The 27,015-nt window shown below is 36.4% G+C and overlaps 1 protein-coding gene and 1 long non-coding RNA gene across 2 annotated transcripts in view; one reads left to right on the top strand and one right to left on the bottom strand.

The window, feature by feature from the left end:
- gna12a (guanine nucleotide binding protein (G protein) alpha 12a) overlaps positions 1-24,246 on the top strand; it is a 34,612-nt gene extending 10,366 nt beyond the window's left edge. The window contains exons 3-4 of the mRNA XM_082189616.1: positions 20,822-20,872; positions 21,566-24,246. Coding sequence (XP_082045742.1) covers positions 20,822-20,872; positions 21,566-22,135 — 621 coding nt within the window. The 3' untranslated portion in view covers positions 22,136-24,246. The remainder of the gene's footprint in view (positions 1-20,821; positions 20,873-21,565) is intronic.
- On the bottom strand, positions 231-13,118 carry LOC309513951. The gene is made up of 2 exons (XR_014211574.1): positions 1,659-13,118; positions 231-368 (listed from the first exon to the last, which is right to left on the bottom strand). It is a non-coding gene; the product is annotated as an uncharacterized lncRNA (long non-coding RNA).
- Positions 24,247-27,015: the final 2,769 nt, after the last annotated feature.

Raw genomic sequence — 27,015 nt, 5'->3', positions numbered from 1 at the left:
ACGGTTCTTTGGGTAGTTGCCGACGAGTGTTCTCATAAAACAACTGATGTATTATTTACCTGTATTCACCTGGGTTAAGTGCATTGCTCAAGGGCACAGTGGTGATTGCTTATGGATAGCCTGCTATAGTGGAGCTTCAATCTGACTAACCTTTAAAATATAGTGATATTATTTAGCTAAATTGTGACAGTACACCCATTTATAAATTAAATGATTTCTATTTCAAATAAATGCTGTTTTTTATTTTATTTTACTTTCTATTCATCAAAGTATCCTGAAAAAATGCATCATGGTTTCCACAAAAATAATAAGCGGCACAAATGTTTTCAACATTGATAATAAAAATTAATATTTCTTGAGCAGTAAACCTAGCCTGGGTTTCCCCATACTGCCTTGAGCAGCGCGATTTTATTCACGCTGCAAGGTAGTCTGGCTACCATGGGCTAATTTTTCCCCTGAAATAGGGAACCAATCACAGAACGGGGAGGGAGCAGCAAGACGATGACGAAGTATATGCGACACACCGAAGCAGTTTGTTTATCTATGGATCCAACATGACAGACGTAAAAATATATGCATATTTAGTTTAGCAAGCAAACACATCTACAAAAATATGCCTGTATTCAAGTTGATAAAATAATTTAAAATCCACATCAGTTTATTTGTGCCGACGCGCCACCCCTCCCAGGATCTATAACGTTACCTAGGCTACTTCCACTTTTAAAAATTCATCATAACCGCGCGCGCGATCTGCTTGCAGTCGTCGAGATGGATGCTGAGGAGTTGAAGAAAAGAATAGCTAGTGGAGATTGTAAAGTTGTCGACAATACGTCATCAAAAATCAAGTCCAGTGTGTGGGAGAAATTTGGAGTTATCTGAAGAAAATATTGTAAAAAGCTTTGCTGCAAACATTTTCGTGTTGGATAGCCGCAAATGTGGAACTTCATCCCTGAGGAAGCACGCAGATAACTGGTAACAAAGCCGTTCTATCGAACGGTATTTTTCATATTTAACACTGTTAGTATGTGTGGTGTGCAGGGCGTGTTTGAACCCAAAATTGTCAGATGTAGGCTAGACGAAATTGCGTGGCATATAGTGGTGTAGCCGCGTCTGTTCGATTTGTGTGGTAACGTTAGCCATGTTCTTAATGTACCGGCCTTTTGACAGCTTCGGCTGAAGTTGTCCTTGTGTTAATTGTCGTGTAACTTCTGTATGACCTGGCAATAAACATTTTTGTAAGTGTCTATAATGTGATAGTCTAAACTGATTTTATTTCGGGTGCGGGTCGGGTGTCGGTTCTATTTTAAGCGGGTCGGGTGCGGATTTACAAAATCGGACCCGTGCAGGACTCTCTGGTGTACACATAAATCTCTGACCCATCGTCGTCTTCTTCGTTGAATATCTGTCGCTCTACTTACGTCATCTGGTATAATTTGAAACGATTGGCTATAAGCTACGTACAGGCGCATTTGATAGACATTTGTAGCGCCCAATAAACGGCTCTGGGCATTCGTAAACCACGCCTCAAATACGAGAAAATGAACATGTAGTATCCAGACCACGTCTCAAAGAGAAAGTGGTCTGACGTTAGCCAGGCTATCTCTAATGTAGGCTAGCTAGTGAGTTGTAATTTGTAATTGAGCCAGGCTACAGTAAACCAGCATTTTAGAATGATTTAAAGGATCATGTGAGTAATGATGCTGAAAATCCAGATTCTCCATCACAAGAATGAATTCCATTTTAAATGTATTAAAATAAAAAAACAGTTATTTTCAATTGTAGTAATATTTCATATTACTGTTAATATTAATTTAATATAATCAATCAAATAAATAAATCATAAGAGATTTCTTTTCAAAACATAAAAAATCTTACCAACCCCAAACTTTTGAACAGTGGTGTATATTCATATAAAAATAAATAAATATGTTATGTTAAATAATATACTTCCTGACTATTCAATACATTACTTGTATCTGTGTTCCCTGAGAATCAAAACCACAAGCTCTACCATTTGAAAGTCTAGAGGTTACGGGAAATACAGTAATATTTCAGTGTCATTTAGATGTAAATCGTTGGCCTAGCTATTAAAGCTAGACACTGGGAGACCTTAATTAAACGTGCTGAGTGCAGAAAAGCAGAGGAAGCTTGACTTATTTATGTGCATCTCATCTCAGCGTGTACGTTGCACAGGACTTTAATGAGTTCAGAAGCTGTGCACAGGAGTCTCTCAAACTTTAATCGCTCTGACTGCGCACTGGAGCGATGCGAGTCACATACACGTCTCTGTCACAGCACCTCTGGATCTTTATGAATTTTTTAACTTTGTTGAGAGTCCTGAAGATCTAGGTCAGTGGTGCAGGATGGAGGACAGGATAGACAGTGAGGAAACCTATGAGGAAATGGCACAAATGTCCCTTCATGCATGAGATGGTTTGACTTCTCACTGCTCACGTTTTTCATAAAATCTGCTTTTTCTCTGAAATTAGGAGTGTCTGAAGCATCTCATTGATTATTTTGATGAAGTGGCTATGATCATACTCATTTCAAAGGCTGAGAACAGAGGCTGTAATTTGCTAAACCATATTTCTGTCTTTGGCTCTGATGTGATGAGCTCATCTGAAGAGCTCTGCCCCCAAAACCCCTTGTCTTTTTCTTTCTTCTTTACAAGTGGGTTTACATCATCAGCCTTTGCTACTGTGATGAAACACAGAAGGTCCTGATTAAGGACGTGTGCATCAAAAAAAGACTATTTACTTGTAATATTCTTCGGATAAAAGTTTAAAAAGTTTAAGATATTCAATATATTACTCAAGTTGGACAATTTATTGTGTATTAAAATTTGATATACTTCCCAATTAAAGTCACAGTGATTTTGTCCAAATTGAATTGTGACTAGAAAAATGTGAAATTTTTTAGAGTAATGCTTTGGTTTAATTAGTGGTCGAATGGATTTTCTATTTACAAAGTTCAATGTTGATATCTATAATGCTGATATAGTCTATAATAAGTTTTAATGATAGTAATCGATAATATTTATACAAAATGCTGCAATTATTTAAATATTAACCAAAAAAAATAAAAACATAACATATAATTTTTAACTGTTGACGCCCAGAATGACGATTTATACTATAGTATGCTAATATGGATTAGAAGTAAAGAAAATTATATATTAAAGTTTTATGGGAGTAGATGAAGAAGAGTGCTGTTTTTTTCCCATTTATTTCATTGAATAAAGTGAACAGATCTCAAGTGATGTCTGTTGTCTTTTTCCCATTGTCAGAGCAGAATAAAAAGAAGGGCCGAGAACTAACATCACAGCACTTTAATGAAAGATAAAATAGACCTTGATGGAGAATTTGAAACCCAGTCCATCAAAGTGATAATTTAGTGAGAAGAACTAAGAATCTCTTAACATTCAACATCTAGCTGGGTAAGCTTTTTAAGTGCGCTTCTGTCCTTTTAAAGCCATTATTTGCATATGTTTGCCTTAATGAAACATGTGTGACGACTGTGGAGTTTGACCCAGCTGTTTTTCCAATTCGGTCCGTGACATGAGTCTTTTGACCCTATAAGGGTTACGTTGAACTGGCCGACTGGGCCAAAGGTTTGGTGCCCCTGCCTCCCTCAGTCTCTTTTGTTCTCTATTTGCTGTGAAGGCCTGTTTGTTTGTGAGTTCATTCAGAATCCTGTGAGTGGGAGGACATTACAGGCTTCAGCCTGTCCGACTGAGCAACTCCTGTTCCCTTTTGACCAGAGACCAAGCATTAACCCTGTCCTACAAAATTTTAGTTTCTGCCCCAAACAAAAGTGCGCCTGTGGGAATGCTTCTCTTTTTTCCCTTTACAGAAAGTCTCTTTTCTACCAGTCCTATGAAACATTGAGTAGAGGACAAAATTTGAGACCAGAAACTCACTCTCTAGATCCCACAAACCATCTCCAAACAATACACAGTAGTATAGTGTAGTATACTTCAAAATTCAGAGACTGAATCTGAATTACACTATGTAGAGGATTTTCTGGATTTTGAACATTTAATTCCAAAGAAATGTTATGATAGGAAATTAAGGAATATTTCAGTAATTTAAGTAAATTTGAGACTTTGATCAGATGTTTCGGTCTGATGTTCTTTGGATCATCTCAAATCATGCCGGAGAACATGATCATCAGATTTGACATACTTGTGGAGTTCATGCATCTCTTTGTGAGAATCTTGGCCCGGATCTCACCAGTCTCTACTCCGTTCCTTTAGCTCTTGGGAGGATTATGGTGGTGCGAGGGCGGTCCTTCATCCCTCGGTTGTAGCCTATTAGAGGATCTCTTTAGGGAAAAAGTATTGGCATTGACTATGAGAAACAAGCATAAGACTTTTTGTCAGTATGCAACCCTAAATTAATGTCAGAATTCCGTATGACCATCGGATGTGAGGGATTGTATTGACTTGGCTGAATGGATCTTGATAAATTTTTGTGATTTGAATTTAATGGTTGAGTGAAGGGATTTGTGCTGAGATGTAATTTCCTTCTACTAGCATTTATACGAGGAAAATTTTGAAGGGAAACTGGCTTTAATGTGTGTGAGACTTGCACATTAACATACAAAAAACAAAGAAAATGGATTGTATCCATTGTCAGTAAGGCTGCCAAAATCCCAAGACTCGCCATTAGCGGGAAGGCGGCTCTGGTCATACTGTGATTGAACACAAACGTTGCTTTGCTTGAAGGCTGCGGAGAGTTCATGGACAGGAAGTCTGTATTGCTGCTTTGTTGAAGGCTGATGCCGCTGCTCCTCCAAGAAACCACGCTAGATCTCACGGCCCAGACCAGCAGATCTGTATGAGCAATGCAGCTTCACAGCTGTTGAGTCAGGGCCATCATAAATTCCTTCCTGGCAAACTCACCATAATCTTCACATACGCACAAAAAAGGGTGGGTCGCTTGGATATCAAGTAAAGTGAGATGCTGTTGAATAATCTTCATAAAACTTCATGAATATTTTTAAGATTTATAGGAAAGCTTAATTCATTTCAAATGACGGTATTTGGTTTGAAACCGAAAACAAAAATTGTGTAATCACAATGTTACTAGTATTGGCTGTGGCTGTGCATCCACAACTGGGTGATTCTCCGAGAGATCGTGGTTTGTATTTTGGATCATATTTCTCCTCAATATAAACAGAAAAAAAGGACATTATATTTTGCATAAAGAAAATAGAGCCTTTAAAGGGATAGTTCACCCAAAAGTGAAAATTAGCCCATGATTTACTCACCCTTAAGCCATCCTAGGTCTATATGACATTCTTCTTTCAGTCGAATACAATTGGAGTTATATTAAAAAATGTCCTAACTCTTCCAAGCCTTATAATGGCAGTGAATGGCCATCTGTCGGAAGCTAGTTATTTTAGTTGATAGTTATAAATAGCTTTTATCATGGATGGATGCACTTTTTTGGGCTTCAAATTTTGGGCTCTCATTCACTGCCATTTTATTAGCCAGGGCATTTTTTAATATACCTCCGATTGTATTCGTATGAAAGAAGAATGTCATATACACCCAGGATGGCTTGGGGGTGAGTAAATCATGGGGTAAATTTCATTTTTGGGTGAACTATCTCTTTAAGACTTATTTGCATTGTGACATTATTTTCATTACAGTACACTACACAATGAATTATAAAAAAACAAAAAAAGTTGTTTTCTTTTGAGTTGGAAATGAAATACACAGAAGACAGTTTCTGTAACAAAAATCTTGTAATTGCGACTTTATATTTATTTATATATTTAAAATAAAGTTGCACTTGCAATATAAGTTTATATTGTGAGATCTAAATATAGCCTACATAATATACAAATCTCATTATGGTTCTGATTTCTCATAATTGTGACTTTATACAGCATGTCACATTACTTTTTTGTAAACTATATTTCACAATTAGCCTATCTTATTTTGACCTTTTACAGGCTTACATAGAAATATAACCTAGATATGTTCTTGACATGGTATTATTCTTATCTTATATTCTGTTGTTGTTCACCCTAAGGACATGAAGTAGACATTTAATTGATCTTTTTTTTTTTTTTGCCCCGTGATGGTCGGGATCAGATGAATGGATTCCAATGCATTTTGTAGCACATATGAGAGCTTTGTCAGAGGACAAGATCTATGTTTCTTAAATGTCAGTTTCTTAAGTCAAGGCCCAGCCATATTTCACCCGTGAAAAGCCACCTCAACCACGAAGGGAAGCTCGCTGGGATTTTGCCAGCGAAAGAATCTGCAGGAGGAGTAATGATGTCTATTTGTGCAAGAGAGGGAGGGCTGTGTCATTTACACAGAGAACAGTGGGGCTTGTCATGTGAGCTTCAGCACATATAACCACACAGAACATCGTTATACCATTCCATTAGTGAGCTTGTTATCTCATGTACACAAAGAGCAGAAATGAAGACATTTTTCAGGTTTCACACATCCGCCCCACATAAGAACATTTCAGGTCGAGCCCCAAGAAAGATATCCCTGCCGCTTCCCAAGAGCTGGGCGGCATTCAACATTCCTCAGGGAGATTGATGTTGCTGGGATGTGTCTTAAATTCCTCACGGCTGAAAATAAGATGGGTGCTGGTACCCAACTTTTTCTGTACGAGATGTTTTAATGAGATTCCTGGCAGCAGACCGAGCGACCGTGCTGTGCACATTGTTACCCAGAAACAACAATTTTAAGGATGATCTTTAGTAGTTTACGATGCCTCCTGGCAGTCTCACCAGGTCTGGGCCTGCCTTGCTCTATTTTTCTTTTTCCACTCTGTAAATGTGAGGACCATTTGAATTGTTTGATGGTCTTAGAGGGCCAATCCAAAATATATAAAGTGAATCCATACAGAGGAAGGGCGTATTTGTTTACTGAGCGAGCTAGGAGCGATGGCTTATAGCAGAACATAAGCCGTCCTCAGAAGAGTTGGAGATAAGCAGAACAGCTCACATTCCTGAGCAGCTGCAGAGTAGATCTCCAGAGACCGGTCCACCTCCCCAATAACACACTCAGCCTAGACATCAGCACAACACAATAAACAAAAAAACAAAACAAAAAAGCATAACTAGAAGCCAATGCATGGCTATTTCTGTCAGCAGCTAGTACTAGTACTTAAATGTTTATTTGTTTTTTTTGCAGATTTGTTAAAGGAGGATTTAATCATAATGACATATAAATTAACTCGCCCACGTGCCGTTCCAAACTCCTTTTGATTTCCATTTTGAAACCCATTTCCTTTTTCTGTGGATAACTTAAGGTATATTTTACAGACGAACATCTTAAAGTGCTTATTTGAAAATATGCAAATGGGAATGAGTTGAAATAGGGTGTAAAAGTGCAGCTTTAACATTATGCTAAACTTCTCCTTGTGTGCTCCTCTAAACCAAGTTGCATCAGTTGTGCATAAGTTTCAACTTAGCCTAATTGTGATGTAAAGGGACACTAACTTACACACTACTAAATATTTTGCACTATTAAACTTAGTTGAAATGTAACTCTCGTGTTTAATCTAAATATGATTATGTATTGTTTCAGTGGAATTTTTTTTTAATCGTTATTTACACAAGGCAAAATAAGTAAAAAATCCACCTTAACAAGATCACCTGAAATCACTGTTTCAATACTTTAAACTTCTGATTCAACTTCTTATTTGAAGTATGATATTGTATTATTGAACTGAATTGAATTGTGATATTTAATTTTTTTTTATTACAAAATGCATTTTTAGTACTTTCATATTTAATGTATTAAATATAGACAGCAATTAAAATGTTTAGCACAATACATTTGCCCATGTGCCCATTTTGATATTATTGACAATTACATTGAATTTTTTACGTTTTCTTTGCTTCCTATGGAGGCAGTATTCTCTGTAAAACTGCTTTGGAACAATATTTATACTCACTTTTTAAGAATGAAACAAATAAAAATGGATTGAACATCTTTTTTTTCAGGTCTATACAGCTAGCTAGGTCTGTCGCTATTTAAAATAATGTTTGTTAGTGCCATCAAGTTGAAGTTTTATGTAACAGCTGCAGCTCAAGGCATGTGACCAAAAGCGCAAATCTTACTGGTTGGCCAGTTTTATTTACAGTGCGATAGAAAAGAAATTAGAACATTTCTCCATAAATAAATCCATTGCACTGATGGCATGCAAATGTTCATGTCGGCCCGAACAGAAATTAACGGCTGTTTGTTCAAAGTAAAAAATGTAACGCACCGAATTAGTTTTTTGCACCGAACATTTGTCTTGGTGTGAACAAGCCTTAATAGTGAGTATAAAAAAGTTCAATGTCAGCATTATACAAAGAAAATATTTTCCCAATGAAATTTGAATAATTTTTTTCACACATTCTAAATAGGATTTTATACATAAAAGTTGTTGTTATACTTTAGGAAGGGGTGCCCTTGGATGCTTGTGTGTCCTTGGCAAAAATTTGTTTTGTTTTTCGAGTAAATGATGACATAATTTTCATATACTATTCCTTTATGTAACGTTGCTGAGGAAGACAGGCGAAGACAAGGATCTAAACGCAGGGTATTTAATAAAGTAACAAGAAACAATGGAACACAGAACTCAAAGGAACAAAACCAGGGGAATCACAGAGACAACCATTACACATACAACAACTGACAAGGTAACAAGTGAAACACAAGGGCTATAAATACACAGAGACAAACAAGCTTAACTAAGTAACAAGGGGGCGTGGTTAATAAGAAACACCTGGGGAGACAAAAAAACAAGAAAGACTACAAAGGACTACAAAACATAGCACAGAACAGGAAATAACAAAAGTGCACACAAGACAAGGGAAACACAGGACAGGAATCATGACACTTTAAATCCTTTTGAATCAGTAAAGTTGTATGTTTCATATAGATCTCATTGTGGATATCTTCCATTTTTGGCTTGTGACATCTCAATTTGTATCGGCACCTCTCAAGACTTTGTGCTTTTGTCACTCCTCTCTTCTTGTTGAATCAATCTGGCTTCTCCCCCAGCGGATGTGGCTGCGATTACTGCTGAGCGTTTGTGGCCGCTGGAGCCCGAGTATGCTTAGTCAATAGTTGCTTGGTTTTTACACACTCTGTAATTAAAGCAAATCCACCTAAGAGTGTGTGCAATAAGCAATAATATAAGTGCTGAGCTGTGGGAGAAGTTTTCTTGCTGAGTCCCACCACTCCTTTGGCTGTGGCCAGGGTAAATAATGCCTTATTGTTGCTCAGTTGACTCCCGGTCAACGGGTAACACTCTCCACCCCAGAACACAGCCAGACTTATTCACACAGCTGGGATATAGACACTGTACTGGGACATTCATAGCAGAGTCCGGTTTGAAATGTATGAATACATGGAGGAAACGCAGACACAATGTCATTCATGGTTCAGAGAGGGTTACGGTTAATTACTGCAGTTAATCGCTAGTGGCAAGATTGATGAAGGCATACTGACCAGATGTTTTGTGGGTTTTGGCTGAGAGATTTGCTGAGATCATTTCCAGAAAACATTTTATTAATTCCTCAGTTTTTTTAATTTATTTACAGAGAGCAAGAAAAAGCACATAATGAGGGAGATGTAGACATTAGATAAATAGCTTTGCTACTAATGGGTTCATTACATTATTGCTACTTACAAACCTTTAATTGTTTGTGTTCATCCACTGAATTGTTTCACATAGCTAATCTATACAAATAGCTTTAAAGGAATTATAATACTTCCCCTCTGTTTAGGGCATCCGTAAAAGAGATGAAAATAGACATGTATATTTAACTGTATTTGGATATCTGTTATGTAACATACTGTTTTATGGAAATTTACAACAATCTCACTTCTGTTCTTCTGAGACAAACAGAATTGTGTTTTCTTGCAGAAGGAATCTTGCAAATGAAACGTGTGGGTACTATTGCACCCTCAAACCAAAGGGAAAAGTAATTCATTATATTTTGCATAAAGGAAATGAATCCTATTTTTTTTGCATTGTGACAATGTAAAAATTCTCATTCTCATTCCTGTAATATTGTTTTATTACTTATAGTTTTATTATTTTTTATTTACATCACTTTTTTTTGTTATGAAATGTGTTCTTTATACATTTTGTACATTTTGATACATTCACCCAATCAGACTTTTATTTTCAGGCCCATAATCTCTGCATCTAAGATGAAATGGCTTCACTTTAGGCGGAAGTACCCGCTTTTTGACATGTTTGCACCGCAGGAACTAGGAACGATTTTAGTTATAGGAACGCCTTTTGGAGGAACTAAATTAGTTCCTACTTCAGAGTAGTCTAACCCAGCACAATAGGAACTACCAGTGACGAAGTGCAGTGTACATTTATTGGCCGAACCCCAGACAGCAACATAGTGTCGGCCCAGATCCGGGCCAAATCTGGTACATGTGGATTCCATGCGGACGTCCCGGATGTGGGCCTGATCTGAGCTGACACGTTGTTGCTGTCTGGGACGCATGCCATACGAAACACCTGCAAGCCGCATTTAAAAAAAAATCTATCGTGTAAACACACAGCTTGCATATACTTACTCCACAAACTAACATTTAGCACATAAATATATAAAAAGATAATGTTAACGGCATTTACTTTCCCGCATTTGTCTGCGACGTTGTGTTCTTTTCTCAACCTTGATGATGTTTAGCACTGCAAGTTGTTTCAAGGAGATTTCGTCTCTTAGCCCTCCTTTTTTTGCTCTATCAATCGCATAACTTATACGTCTACATTCCATCTCCGTTATCACGAAACCCACGACACACCGCACAAACACAGCTCCAGTTGTTGCATTATTGAATGCCGCGCTTAAATGATGTCGCTGTTGGCCGGCTTTAGGACCCGATATACTCACGGCAACGTACTTTTCCGTTCTTCGCTTAGTGGGTAAAGCGAAGTTCAAAAGACATGAGCAGCGATATGCTGTTACCGAACATCCAGACGCCACCCACACTGCTGAGAGCTATGGTTAGATGAATTTGTAAATAGGTGCTGTGCGCTTTCCTCTCAATAACAAAATAAACACACAACAAAATTTTTCTAAAAAAAATAAAAATAAAGCATAAGAAAAGCATCGTGTATATGTTTGCATGAGCTCTGCAATTCGGCACTCTAGTAAAGTTACGTCACGTTTATTTATAGCACTTTATACTATGGATTGCTTAAAATCAAGCAAACAGTGTCAGTGACTTGTTTCATCAGAAGTACAACTTTTTCTATTATAAAGCAGCTCTCCAATGTGTTCATGTTTTCACTTGCGGATGTCTGACCTCAACGGACTGAACAGGAGAAATTAACCGGAAAATTAACCTTAAAATTAACCTTTCCACGTCAAAGAAGGCGCTCTGCACATATCTACCTATTGCATAATCGCCACAGACCAGTGGTCGTACAAAAGTGTTTACCAGCCGTAGCAAACTATCCATAAATTTAGCATTGGCAAGCTGTTTCGAACGCCCAAGTTTGGCCTGATTTTGTTGGAAATTACGTCACATTAGTTCGCTCTTCAATTTCACCTGAAGTACATCGGACCCTTTATGTCACTTCAGAGTTCCTAAAAGCGGTGTGAATGCAACCAGGAAAATGTCCCTAGGTGAACTAGTTCTCAGGGGACCGAGATCACTGTTTGTGCTGCTAAACATTTTTGAATTTGCCCCTTATCTAAAATGACTTAAAAAAAAAAGAAACAGTTAATTTAGTCAAAAAACATAATTTAAAGACCTTGACCTGCAATTCAACATCTCAAACAGCACTAAAATCAATGTTCCCAGATTCCTATCATTCCCACATCCCCTTTCTTCCCTCTTTTCTGGCCATCATGTCCTCGCAACATCACTATAACCCCTCATTTCTCAAGAGGCATAATAGAAGTGACAGCGCAGAAAGGCTTTTGACTCTGAGAGGTGTCACTGGTGCATTCAGCCATATTTCTTCGACTGCCCTGTCATCTGTCATGTGCTATCTGTAGACAGACTGTCAGGAGCGATAAATGCACGCTCATTTTGGCCTGCTCCTCCAGTGTCCTATCTGTCTGTCTGCCCTATCTAGGCCATTATAGTACAACTTAGTCAAAGTACTCCACAGGCATTGCTGAGGTTTGATATGACCATGACAAACACTTCCATTGCCTTGACATTCCTAGGCTGGAGATTATACACCTAAGTGGCCTATCAAGGTTATTTCACTCCTTATAATGGAAATGAAAGGGTTGTGCATGTGTCTGCAGGTGGTTTCTAGTCTAAACTCCCATTCATAAGTTTAAAATATCATAATGTGATAATTCCTTAAAAAAATCTTTCAGCATTGATTCCTTTTTTGGAATAATTTTTTTGTCTTTAAAAAAAAGATCTTATTTACTTTTACTCAAAAGCTTAGTCTTTTTGTCCAAATAAAATAAATTAGGATAGTAACAAAAAATTTGCATTTTTTTATTATAATAATTATTTGATTATGTCAAAGAGGCTTTTAAGGGGATATTTTACCCTGTCATAATTTACTCATAACATTAAACGACTTTCTTTGTTCTGTGGAACGCTAAAGGAAACTTTTTGAGTTATGTAATGTAGATTTGAGGTAAGACTGGACATTTCAATCTGTAAAATGACATCTTTTTGAGTCTAATCTTTTCAATGAATCGAATTATTTGTTTGTCAGTCTGAATGGTTTGTTCATAAATAGTTTTTCAAGTTCATCTCACTGTCTAAGGGATTCGTTCACAACGGTTGTTAGTTTATAAGATTATCAGCGAATAACAACATAATTGTTGATCTGTTTCTCACACAATGCTATTGTATGACTTCAAAAACGTCAAAAATAGTCATGTGGGTCACTTTTTTGTTACTTTTATGGGGCCTTATCGAAGCTCCCTTGTTTTCAACTTTGATAATAATAAGAAATGTTTTTTGAGCATCAAATCAGCATATTAGAATGATTTCTGAAGGATCATGTGACACTGAAGACTGATGCTAAAAATTCAGCATTACCACGACAAGAATAATATTTTTATTCAATAAATGCAGCCTTAGTGAGCAAACATTAATAAAATCGTACCAACCCCAAACTTTTGAACTGGGGTGTACATTATACATATATGTGTGCACACACACACACACACACACACACACACACACACACACACACACACACACACACACACACACACACACACACACACACACACACACACACACACACACACACACACAAAGACATTAAATTCCAAAATCACAATTGCTTTCTGAAAGGTCCTCTGGGAATGATGTGCTAAGAGAGACATTGAACAAATTCATATTGCTCCATCTGCATGTTCAGTAAAGCTCGGGACACAATTTAAAACCACTTTCATGTCCATGAGAAAAGTGTGAGGATTAGCAATAGATATTAAGTTTTGAGCCCCTGTGAAACAGATGGCGAGTGGGCTGTTCTTTTTGAAAACAGACCCAAGGGGAGCTCAGTACTGGAAGAGGAAAAACGGACTTTACAGGCAGCCGTGTCCTTGGATGTTTGGCTGTTGTTGAAAACATCATACACCCACACTGTTTTTCTTGACTATTTTATCTCCCTCACTGTTTTTATTCCACCCGTCAGTGGTTTGTTTCCAGGCCTGTCTAGGGTCAGTCTCCCTGAGGGGCCGCCATTAGGCGAATGGATAAGATAGGAGCTGAACTGTTTGAGGTGAGACACAGGAGAGAAAAGTAGGAAATGCCCACAGAGCCATAGAGCGCCGAAGGAGGAACAAACACAGCGGCACGGCTCTTAGTCTCACGCTTTTTACACATTCTCACATTACAGGGGACTTGACAGACTGTGTCTGCTGCTGAGGTCACAGCCACAGTTCACTTAAATTGAGCTGAGGAAATGATGACACTAGAGCTGCAACAACTAACCGATAAAATCAATACAAATCCATAATAAATGTTCTCTATTGAATAGTTGGATGCTTGAGACTTGTCCCCATTGACGTCACTTTACAGTTGTGAAAACCACATTTCTATGGAGAAAAAAAAAAATAGCAGAAAAACATGACCAATGTCGTCCAAAGCATAAGCACTTTATATTAAACACTTTATTTCTCTCCAGTGCATAACTTAATTTATGTTCTCTGTAAATGTTGTAAATTAAGTCATTATCTGACAAGTATGTTTAAAATAAATCTATTTATAATCATAAAATCATGTAATTATATTTTTTATAAGAACAGTGACTGGTGGCATAGTAGTAAATAATTCTTGACATTTACAGTCAGTATAAGCACAGTAAATGTCAGTAATAGCACTGCTATTTTTGTATTTTTGATTTTGTGAAAAACTATCTGTGATTTTTATAGTAATATTTATATTTTAAAGGACAATAACAGTATGTAGAATACCCAGTGATTTGCACATTACTTGGAGGACAACATTGAGCAGGATATAATAAATAAAAATAAATAATTTAAAAAAAATTATATCAAAGATGTAATTGGCAGATTAATCAACAGTTTTTAGTTGTGGCCCTAGCTTACACCACATTATCTTGTGATTCAACAGGACAGGCGTCTCCTGTTCTTCTATTACTGCTTTGAACCAGAGCAATGCATTAGATTGACAGGGTGTGCAGATCTTCTGCTTGGAAGTGACATTTCTGTCATGGTATCTGTTCCCATCCACTACCACTAATGTGAGATGTCAGAAACCTGTGGACAGATTTCTCAGGTTGTCTGCTCATGTGTTTGACATTTTGGCCGTTTTCTGTATTGAGCGAGCAACAATGTGTCACATAAAGATATATATATATATATATATATATATATATATATATATATATATATATATATATATATATATATATATATATATATATATATTGTGCTGTCAATCATGATTAATTGCATAATTTTTATTATGGTTAATATACAATACAGTTTAAAAGATTTGGGTCGATTGTTTTATCGAAAGAACTGAAGTCCCTTATCCTCACCAAGGTTGCATTTATCAAAAAATACAGTAAAAACTGTAATATTGTGAAACATTATTACAATTTAAAATAACTATTACATTTTAAAATGTAAATAAAATGGATTATGCAAGTCTTCAGTGTCACATGATCATTCATAAATCATTCTAATATGCTGATTTAATGCTCAAGAAACATTTCTTATTATCAGTGTTGAAAACAGATGTGCTGCTTAATATTTTTTGCTGAAACTGTGATGCACTTTATTTCAGGATTCTTTGATGAAAACAAAGTTCAAAAGATCAGCATTTATTTGAAATAGAAATCTTTTGTAACATTATAAATGTCTTATTATACTGTCACTTTTGATCAGTTTAATGCATCCTTGTTGAATAAAGTCATTACTTTCTTACTAACCCTGAACTTTTGAACGGTAGTGTACATAGTCTTTTGTTTCTAGGAGCACAGCTCATGTTATTGCTAACATACCTCTGGCATAATGCAAGTCTTCGAATTATTTTCAGAGTTCCCTGACACTCATCCATTTTCCTTCTTCTGGTCTCCTCCAAACTCAAAAATCTTAATACGAGTCTATCCGCAAAGATAAAAGGCAAGGTGTACGGTTACAGCTAGATCAACAGTGTGGGAGCAGCCCGAGGTTCTGTGAAGTTCTGGAGGTGAAGGAGCTCCATGTGGGGGATTAATATGAGTTCTCTTCTCGCATCCAAACCAAACAGGCAATCCCACTCCAAGGACCGGGAAATCAAACTCTGTTTGTTTTGTGTGAGGATTATTTACATAGTCTGATATTTACGGAGGCGAGGGCAGACATCGTCACTACAGAAGAGAATTTTTTTTCTGGCTGAAATGAACAGAAATGAATCTTTGCTATGGTCTTGGTATTCGGTAACACTTTACAATAAGGTCTCATTAGTTACCGTTAGTTAATGCATTCACCAACATTAACTAACAATGGGCAATACATTTGTTACTGCATTTATTATTCTTTGTTAATGTTATTTGTAATATAACTTCATTTTTAGTTAATGTTAGCTCAGGTCCATTAAATAATATGGGAACACTTTATTTTGATAGTGCACTTTAGACATTTTGCAACTACCAGTCATTAGAGTATTAGTAGACTGTGAGCTTAATATCTACTAACACTTTATTTTGATGCTCCACAACAGACATTCTACTAACTAAGTTACTTTGCAACTACTGTCAACTTATTCTACTAACCTGAACCCTAACCTAAGTCTACTAATACTCTAATGAGAGTTGGTTGACATGTATGTAGTTGCAGTTACGTATAGTTCTATCTAAAGTGGAGTGGACCATCGAAATAAAGTGTAACCAGTAATATTAACAGATACAACTTTTGATTTTAATAATGCATTAATAAATATGAAAGCTTGTTTCTGCCACTGAAGGTAATTGCGATTTTGTTTTATTTATTTTTCATCTCACAATTCTGACTTTTTTCCTTGCAACTGTGTGATATAAACTGGCAGTTGCGGGTTATAAAGTCAGAATTGCGTGATATAAAGTCAGAATTAAGAGTTCTCGCAATTCTAACTTTTTTTATTAACGAGTTATAAAGTCCAATTCTGAGGAGGGAAAAAAATGTATTTTTTCTCAGAAATGTTAGTTTATATCTCACAATTCTGACTTTATAACTCGCAATTGCTAGTTTATATCACACGTCCTGACTTTAAAACACACAATTGCGAGTTTACATCTTGCAATTCTGACTTTATAACACAATTGTAAGTTTATATCTTGCAATTCTGAGAAAAAAGGTCATAATTTGTGAGATAAAAAGTCGCAATTACCTTTTTAAATTTTTTATTCTTGCAAGCTTCCCTAAGTAAATGTTAAAATTAACATTAACTAAGATTAATAAATGCTTTAGGAATATTTTTCCCTTTGTTAAATAATGTTAACTAATGGAACCTTATTGTAAAGTGTTACCTGACATGTTTGACATTTCCATCATCATTTACTCTTTCTTTCTTCCATGGAGGAGATATTTTGCAGAATGTCTAAGCTCCTCTTTTCCAAACAGTAGAATGAATGTGGACACGGGTTTTAAAGCTCCCAAAATGATAATATTTTGTATTGAAAGTCCTCTGAAGCTATACATGTTCAATTTTAGGATGAACAGAATTAAATTGAATCATAATTTGCTGAAAATCTTTTTAAATGCTGAAATCTCATTTGCGTTAGCATTCATTTTTGCCATTTGGACCCATTCATTTTTTACATTCTTCCAAATTTCTTTGTTTTCAGTGTAAAAATAGAAAGCCATTCAGGTTTGGAATGACATGAGGACGAGCAATTATTGTAAAACTATTATTGTAATCTATTCCTTTCAGCCAGCCAAACAATCTCTCTTGCGAAAAATAGGAACACACAGCTGTATTTCACTTTTCTAGGCACAATACGTTTCCTACAGAGAGAAAAATGAAAACATTTGGTGATATGTCTGTTCGCAGTCACTGTGGAACGGTTATCCACCAACAAAGCACAGCTGCTGGATCTGGCAGTTAAACATCACTTTAACAGGATCGCCACTCACTGCCTAGGAAGGTTTTTCTGTCAGATATAACAAAGTGTGAGGTGAAAAGAAGCCCTGATGAACTCGCTGAAGCTCTAGGAAAGCATTCATCCCTTTCGCTCAGCTTTGTTCACATAAGCTCTATCCCAAGACGACTCTCATGCCATTTGATTGAAACAGAGACTAAATAAAGATTTATCAGGGCTAGTTTTATGTCATGTTCCTCTCAAAATTTTCAAAGATGTTTTCCTTCAAGGCATTTCCCTTAGTTTCTTTGCGATTAGGCTCTGTATTTGAGTTTAGGGTCATGAGGGATGCCTTTAATTGGATCTCATTTCTGCAGATCTGCTGTTTATTTGAAGAAGACTGGGGCAGAATTGCAGCGACTGAGATCACCACTGGGAAGGGAGGGGTTAAGACCTCTGAACATGGCCGTGCTCAATCATGCTTCCCCTTACTCACTGCACAAATACCCATGGGCACACTTTCCTACATTGTGCTAAAGTAGTGGCTGTGGCCTGCAAGGCCTCAGCGTAGATCTTTCCCACACTCTCAACAGGCCGTCATGTGTGCGTTGAGCTCAGATCGAGGGAGGGGGGAGACATCAAGCTTTATTGGCCAATGACCTGCAGCGTATACTATTGTGCAGAGCAGGGACCAATCAGAGAGCTCACAAAAGGGTCAGTCGACAGCCCTGTGCTTTAGCTCTGCTCTGCTGCAGCTTCTGGCTACACCGCATTGGGAGGAATTCATCAATAACATTTATATACATTTATATAATGGTACTTTCAAAGTTTTGTCAATAACATTACATTACGATTATTATAGAAAAGTTATTTAGTTTTGTTAATTTTCATTCTGACTGTTTTTTAAGTGTTTTTTGTTTTGTTTTTTCACAGTATTTATTTTATATTTATATTATTTTTGGGCAGCCGAGATTAATGCATTAGCTAATGTCATTTAACAGTATTTATCACTGTCTTTAGTGCAGTCTTGTGTTATTGATAACAAGGTTAATTTTCAGATAGGTTGTAAAGGTTTAAAATGTTATAATATCCTGTGTATCTAAAATTAAATGGATTCTGTGTCAGTTTAATTTTAGTTTTGGAGTCACGACTATATTTTAGTTCCCTTATTTCAATTATGTTGTTTCAATTATTTCAGATAACAATTTTTTTTTATTTTATTTTTTTATTTCGGACTGCTTTTGGACAATGTTTCAAAAACATTGCTTAACAATTTAGTAACAATATTTAAAATAAAAAAATATTTTATACATTGCCCATCTAAAATAATATATTTAGACATAATTATTTATATAGCCTATACTTTTTTAGTGCCGTAGAGGTTTTTTTATTATGTGTGCATATCGAAAGGAAAGATCAGAGACCGATAAATGCCACATATCAGATATCTATGTGATTTCCTTCCTGTGGTACATTAAGCCCTGATGATACTGTGCCGTGTATTTGTGTGTGAGTGTGTGTGGTTCAGGTATATCCTACGTTATGGGGACATATTTTGGTCCCCATGAGGAAAACAGCTTATAAATCATATTAAATTATGTTGGTTTTTTTGAAAATGTAAAAATGCGATGGGTAGGGTTAGTCTTGGGGGATAGAATATACAGTTTGTAAAGTATAAAAATCATTATATCTATGGAAATCCCCATAAAACATTGAAACCCAACGTGTGTGTGTGTGTGTGTGTGTGTGCGTGCAGGGTTTGGGTGTTGGGCTTCAGTCTGTTATAGAGGGCCAGCGCTGTTCTACAATCCCCTGTTTTCACACACAGCTGTTTCCTGTTGGGAACATGGGCCAGGCTAGGGGCCTTTGTGAGACACACACAAACTAGAGGACACAATTTGCTTTTCCAGACAATGTTCACTGAAACGCCAAGGCCGCAGTGTCTGCCATCCAAAAGCCTGCGTGAAAACAACTTTGTCAGGAAATAATGCTCAACACAGCAATTTAGTTCATCTCTCTATTTCTTCATTCTAGGGAGTCCATTCCATTAAGACAGAACATGTTTTTTGCTGAGAAAAGTCTCCAGATATTGGGCAATAAATGCAGTTATCAGTAGATTGTGGCTTATGAAGTCAGCAGATATAATTGATTCTTGGAAGAAGAAACCAGTGTGAAAAATCCTGTTCTGACTCAGATCACCCTGAGCTTCAGACTTCTCATCAGTCAGCTTTATTTATGGATTAGGCTCTAACCTCTGGCCTGATTCTCCTGTAGAATAGGAGTGAAAGTCTGAGCTGAGTTCAAGATAAGAAGCCTCCAGTCATTCTTGTGCCTGTTCATTTGTAATATTTGGAAATAATAGGATCCATTTATTACAGCCAACGTTCTGTAATGTAAACCACCCTTAATGTAATGCAGTCAGGACTGTAAAATGTGTAAATGTGCACTTAACCAAATGTTGTTCCAAGGGAGCAATACTTGAGAATGATTATTCATCTCCCTACAGCACTTAATGAAGTAACAGGAGATTATAGGCATTATGTGTAAAAGCTACGTTTTAGAGTTAACTGAAATTCTGCTGACGGGCACTGTGTGGTATGAGCGTCCCGAATAGTTCTCAGACAAAGATAGGAACATCCTGTTACTTTTAGACTTTCCATTCCTGAATTAGAACTGCTTTTGGGATCGTGTTGCCCTATTTGTTTTAATAAAAGTGTAAAAAAATATAAAAATAAATAAGAGAATACGAACTCAAAATGTGTTTTATATCAACTTTTATTGTCCTGCTTGTGTAGAAGTCTCTTATGCTGTTGTATGCAACACAGTTCATGTTCAGGTTAAGGAGCCAAACGATAAATGTGAACTTTAATCACAATATAAGCAACAACAAAAAAACGAAAGTAAGCGGCAACCACCCCACGGCCGACTGTCACTTATAAAGATAATAAAGCATTACCGTAAATGTCCCAAGCCTGGTCCTCTCTGATCTTCTACTGCTGTCACTTGTTATTTTATCTTTCCGGAGCTCCTCCATTTAAAAAAAAAAAAAAAAAGTCCTTACTGTCACGTTTGATCAATATAATGCATCATTGCTGAATAAAAATATTAATTTCTTGCAAAAAATAAGTATTACTGGCCCCCAATTTTTTAATGGTACCTCAAGGTATGAATCCTTTATTTAATTATAGTGACTGTATTAGTTGATGCCGGACTGTTGTAATTTATGTAATTATTTTATTTAGCTTTTTACTTTGTATAAATGGGAATAAGCTGAAATGCTGTTGTTCTGTGTACAGAGTGAAACACTTATCTTTTTGTTGGTTTTTTTACAGAGTGAATCAGTGAAATATTTCCTGGACAACTTGGATCGGATTGGCCAACTGGTGAGTCATGATAACGCAGCATTATTAAATAGTGCCAGTTCTTCATGGTATATGACCATGCAATATAAACAAAGATAGTCAGTAAGAATAGTGTTTGTTATGCAATGTTTCCCAGCAGAGGTGGGGGCATTGAAGACTGGAGACACTGAAAATGAAAGTAAAATGGTCTCTTTGAGATTGATATTGGCCAAGGTTGCCAAGAACACATAGTGTGTCTCAGATGAGTGATAAAAAAAAAGGCCTGGAAGTGTTTTGTGTGAGCATGGAAACCAAGGCCAAAGACAAAACAGATACATGTTATAGTTTGGGTGGGATGCGGGCCTTTTGAAAACTGCTTCAAAGATCATTTTTTTCTGCCCTTGTGGCAATTTTCATTAAGGATTGTGTATTTGTGACAAAAGATTGCCTGGAAACCACTCTTATTTTTGCTTTTGATTTATTTTTATTTTAACACATAGATTTCACAAAAATCTGAATGGTTAAGTTTGCAAAAAGTATAGTTTTTCTGTTTTAAGTTGCATAAGTGAGAAAAGAAGATCCTGGTAGAAAGTGAAACTCTAATAGACCTGTGTCAATAATAATCCTTCTTAATAAAAATATTTCAGATCAATTTAGCTAAAGCAAATTGTAAAAAATGTGTGCCAAAAAAAATAAATATATTATTGACTTTATTTACTCAACCTGTTCTTACAGAATTATCTACCAAGCCGACAGGACATCCTATTGGCCAGGAAGGCCACCAAGGGAATTGTGGAGCATGATTTTATCATTAAGAAGATCCCTTTCAAGATGGTAGATGTGGGTGGCCAGCGCTCTCAGAGACAGAAATGGTTTCAGTGCTTTGATGGCATCACCTCCATCCTCTTCATGGTGTCCTCCAGCGAGTATGACCAGGTGCTGATGGAAGACCGGCGCACAAACCGCCTGGTGGAGTCCATGAACATCTTTGAGACCATAGTCAACAACAAGCTCTTTTCCAATGTGTCCATAATCCTCTTCCTCAACAAGATGGACCTTCTGGTGGAGAAGGTACGCAAAGTCAGCATTTGCAAGCACTTTTCCGACTTCCGGGGAGACCCTCACCGACTGGAGGACGTGCAGGCCTATCTAGTGCAGTGCTTCAACCGCAAACGTCGTAATCGCAGCAAGCCACTTTTCCACCACTTCACCACTGCCATTGACACTGAGAACATTCGCTTTGTCTTTCATGCCGTCAAAGATACAATTCTTCAGGAGAACCTTAAGGACATAATGTTGCAGTGACATTTACAGTAGTTTGATCTGTTTTTGCCATTGTTTGAGTCCGATTTCCATTCTATCGCAGGAGGAAGTGCCATCTGGACTTCTTGCGCAGGAAAAAAGTCATGGTGCAAAATGTACTTTGCATCTTGTGTTAGCTGATCAAGTACTCCATTATGCAGAGCTTTATATGAGAGACATGACATTCATACACAAAAATTGAATGAATCTCTCTGTCATCACTCATTTTAATTTCTTCCTGTGAAACAGGAAGTTTGAAGACACCTTAGATGGTGGAAAAGCCAAGAACATTTGAGGGGATTTTAGAGTATTTTCACCTCCTTTCTTAAGGATAAACTCAAACAATGCACAATAACTTTATACTGGCTCATCTCCCAAATAACATCCTAAAAATAAATGGCAAACCTGCACTGAACATCCTGCTTGGTACAAGTAGTTAATTTCATGTCATTCGACAGGTTTATTTTTGATATAATCTAACATTTAAATCACATTTTGCTTTATCTATACTTGTGAGTTTATAGATAACATGCAAAGTTCTCATTAACAACTAAGCAGGGTTTTTGTACATAGAGTGAATAGCCGCTTTTGTACATGTTAACTGTGTCTGCTTTTGTTTGTCTCTTCACAGTAAGCTACAAGCTTTGAGATTTAGAGTAGGGTCAAATCACTGGTTATGCCTAACACCACTAACTTAAGATGAATAATGCATTAATGGTATTCTTTAAATGTCATTATTGCACAGCATATGTACTTTATGAGTATTCATATGATGTTAAGCCTCTGTGTAAATGTATATAACCTGTTTAGTTTATGACTCTCCAATGAGAATTATAGAGGGAGTCAACCTGATGCTGTTCAGTTATACCATCAGATCTTAGTTGTTCCTTGATTTCAGCCAGGGACTGAGCTTTATTCTCCAGGTCTTGTTGAATGGCAGCTGTGAACAGCTGTGTGCTTTTGGTTTTAGCTGATGTGGCTGCACGAGTCCCAGGTTGCGACCCCGGACGAGCCCCCGATTTGTTGCACCCATGTTGCGGTCTATTCTTTTGAACTACTCCATGAACAGGGTGTGAAGCGACTTCCCTGAGACTTCTGCTAATGCTGAGGAGCATTTGTTGGTGGTGGTGGCACAATTTTATCTGTTTTCCAGACATCTGTTTTTGTCATCAGAGGTAGTGGCTGACTCACAGTTTCCTCGGAGGGCGAGCGGTTTCAATTTCAGTGCAGGTGTCTGCTTGTCAGAAATTTTTTTTGCTGTTGTTTTGTGTTGAGAGACAGCTTGAGATATGTTATCAAATAGTTTTCAAGAGTTTTAAAAAGAGCATCAAGCTCTTTTCTTGAATGCTTTCTGTTTTATGTACTGCAGTGGACACTGTGACTCATTTCTATTACAAAGCAACAATGACAATGTTTCTCTGTGCCCTAAAGGCATTTAAATTCTGTCCTTCCTTGTAATCACCGCAGTGCCATGTTGGCTTACTGAACGTTGGCAGGAAGGGATTTGATTTGAGAAATTGGACACACCCTGAACCTTTGTCCCTGACAGCTCTTCCCAGTGGGAGCAAAACATGTGCATTTACTGGAAGATCTCTGGCTCTTGTGCACATAAAGAAGTGGAATAGATTATTTAATTCAAGGCTGTGTTCATCGTTGTTTCCTCTTTTAAGACCATAAATCCATTGGTAGAGTTTAAAAGTTAAATAGCGGAAAAGAAACACAAGTACAAAGACTATTAAAACTCGTAATCAAGATAAGCATATGGCGTGTTCTTAATTTGATATTAATTAGGCTATATTTGGAGAATAATAAACAGATAAACTATTTCCAGTTGTGATTTTAATCTGCTGAAGATGATTTAACTACAGTATTTACATTACATTTGCTGCTCTGGTGTTTTGTCCCACTTAGGATGTCATGAGTGTCACTGTTAACATGATGTCTACTTCAAAACTCCTTTGAGTTTTACTGTACTTTTTTCCACTTTCATATTCTGCTTCCCTAATGTTTTACGTATCCAGTGGTTGTAAAAAGTGTGAAATTCCAGATTAACTGCATTATGTGTGTTTTGTATATAAGAACTGTATAAATACAATAAAAAATGTTGAGTTATGCTTTTTGCCTTGTTCTTTACTGCACATTGTATAACTCAATATGCACTGTAACAAATATCCTGTTATATTTTTGGTTAAAAAAAAAATAATAAGCAGCTGTGGTTGCCTGAAGTTCAGCATAAAAATTCAGTGTAAATGTTTCAGGTATTACAGGAAGGCATATTAGTGCCTGTATATCTTACAACTTATAACTGTAGGCTATATTTTATTAAGTGATAGATTATTAATATACCAATCATATTTTTTCAAGTCTTGTCCTTAAAACATGGCCAACACTCATATATAGACGTGGCCAGAGTCACACACACAAACTATCTGATGCAAAAAAAATAATGCAATAAACATGAACTAAAATGTAACAAAAAATGTACATTACTGATATGAACATATTAATGTCTGAGAATGTTCTTTTATTGCATTTCATTGTAAATTTATATGGTAATTCATAGTTTGTACTTACAAAAACATACATTATTTTAAAGTAAAATTACTGCAATGTTAAAATTTACAGCTTTTATGTGGTAAGTTAATTTACTGTTAAGCAATTAAAAGGTTTGTACTGTTGCATTAGTATTTTTTCTGTATAAATACATTTTTTTACAGTATGTAGAAGTTAAAATCAGTCATAGGTAGGCTTCTACCATGCATGTGACTTCCAAATACCATAGTTTGATCATACAATCAACTTTTGACGTCAACAACACCCTTTTTAAAATATCTTATGTCCGATCATAAGAATAGATGCATTTCATTATTTGGCTTTTGCATTGCTTATTCATTTTTAGGTCACCATTGTTTGAGAACCACTGATATAGGCCAATAGCCTTTGTATGTTAGCAGACTATTTGGGATAATTTATTGTTGTTTCTGCATCTTATTACTGTTAGCTTTCTGATGTCTTAGTTGTGTGTAAAGTTTAAATCTGCCATTTTCCCATATATGAAAAACCAAACTTGTCCCCACACTGTGCATTTCCTGCACACTGCTTTGGGAGCAAGTTCAAACAGAGACAAATAAACAAAAGTTATGCAAGAGTTAAGTGCCAGAGGAAGTGTTATCCCAGCCTGTGCTCAGTAAGTACCATTCTAACTTGAAGCTTAGATGCATCTTTTTCAAAACGCCACCCGTCTTTGTATCCAGCTATTTTAGGCTTTATTGTCATATAAGAGTTGCTGAGAACTTTTCCTTTCCTGTGAGGGATCTAATGTTTGACTATGAACAAAGAGGCCCTATTATGGTAAGACGCATCTAAACAAATATTCCCCATGTAACCCTTGAAAAATCCCCTGCTCAAGGAAGAAGATAATGTCTAAGCACACAAAGTGCCTTTTCTGGCCCCACCATGGCTTATTTGCGTGAGGTGAAACTCATGACTTGTGTTATACTCACATTTCCTCCAGGCTGCCTTTCATTGCACTTCAAAATTGAATGCTGATATTTAGTAATAGTAAATAAGGGCAGCAGTCATTGCCAGACTATTTAACAACGTTTCAGTCTGCCCTTTATTTTAATCATGGGATTAATCAATCGTGATATTCCCAGAATAAAGGAGTGAGAGAAAATGTCAGCTCTGACATTCGCTGGAAAAGATGATGAGCCTACGGGAATTTTACTGTTAGTAATCTAATAGCAAATGCAAAAAACTTTGCTGGAAGGACACGAATCAGTGTGCAGATGGTCAGAGTTTGTACAGACAGAACAAATCATCTGACTCTTGTATGACTGGGAAATCTCTCACCAACCAAAGAAAACCATAATGAACTTCAAACACCTTGTAACAAGAGCGCCCCCTACTGGTTATGAGTAAAGAAGTGACTTTTTTTTTTTTAAACGACCCCACCTTGTACTATAAATCTCTTTAGTTTAGAACATGATATTCAATATTAGAAGGTAATTTAAAAATACAATGATGCTTATGTTTAATTTTTTTTTTTACATTATGTCCAATATCAGCTTAGAAAAGAATAGTTGGCCTTTCATTTGATCGTTTTAATTTATTTATAAAGAAATGTATACTTTTATTTAGCAAGGATGCATTAAATAAATCATAAAGGTAAATGAAAGTAAAGAAAATAATTATATTTAAAATAATTAGGCCTACTGTCCTGTTCTTTCAAGCTTTATATTCATCAAAGAATCTTTCACGGCGTGTAAAGTAAAATAATGTATCACGGTTTCCACTAAAATATTAAGCACCACAACTGTTTTCAACATTGATAATAATGATAAATGTTTCAAATCATCATATTAGAATGATTTCTGAAGGATCATGTGACACTGAAGACTGGAGTAATGATGCTGAAAATACAGCTTTGCATCACAGGCATAAATTACATATTACAATCTAAATTTAAGAAACATTTGATAAACCAGTATAAAGAGGAAGAGTTACAAGTAGTTGATTCATGGTTCAGGTACTTACTGTGAAGTAATAGCTTTTAACAACCAACATTGTCGAAAATAAATGAGGTTCTTAATTAGGGCCTTTTGAGGAGGTTACTTTGCAATCTCCTCCTTCTACCAAAAAGTATTTATGTATCAGAAACTTTTAAACAAGTGTGTCTTTATACCCCAAAATATACGGAATATATGGAACAGTAGCTTAAAGTTCACACAGATGCGAATACAATTCATTAGATGTTGAATTGTGGTTTAGGTCCACAGTTCATTTACTGGATGAAAAGAGTAGCATATCTTTATACTCCACTGTGCTTATTTAGTACGTAACAATCCCCTATTGTGTTTAATAGTTTCCGTGTGGTGTGTTTC

Source organism: Leuciscus leuciscus (assembly GCF_965113295.1).
Source record: "Leuciscus leuciscus genome assembly, chromosome: 1".
NCBI classification, from domain to species: Eukaryota; Metazoa; Chordata; class Actinopteri; order Cypriniformes; family Leuciscidae; genus Leuciscus; species Leuciscus leuciscus.
This window is presented reverse-complemented; position numbering and strand designations above follow the sequence as displayed.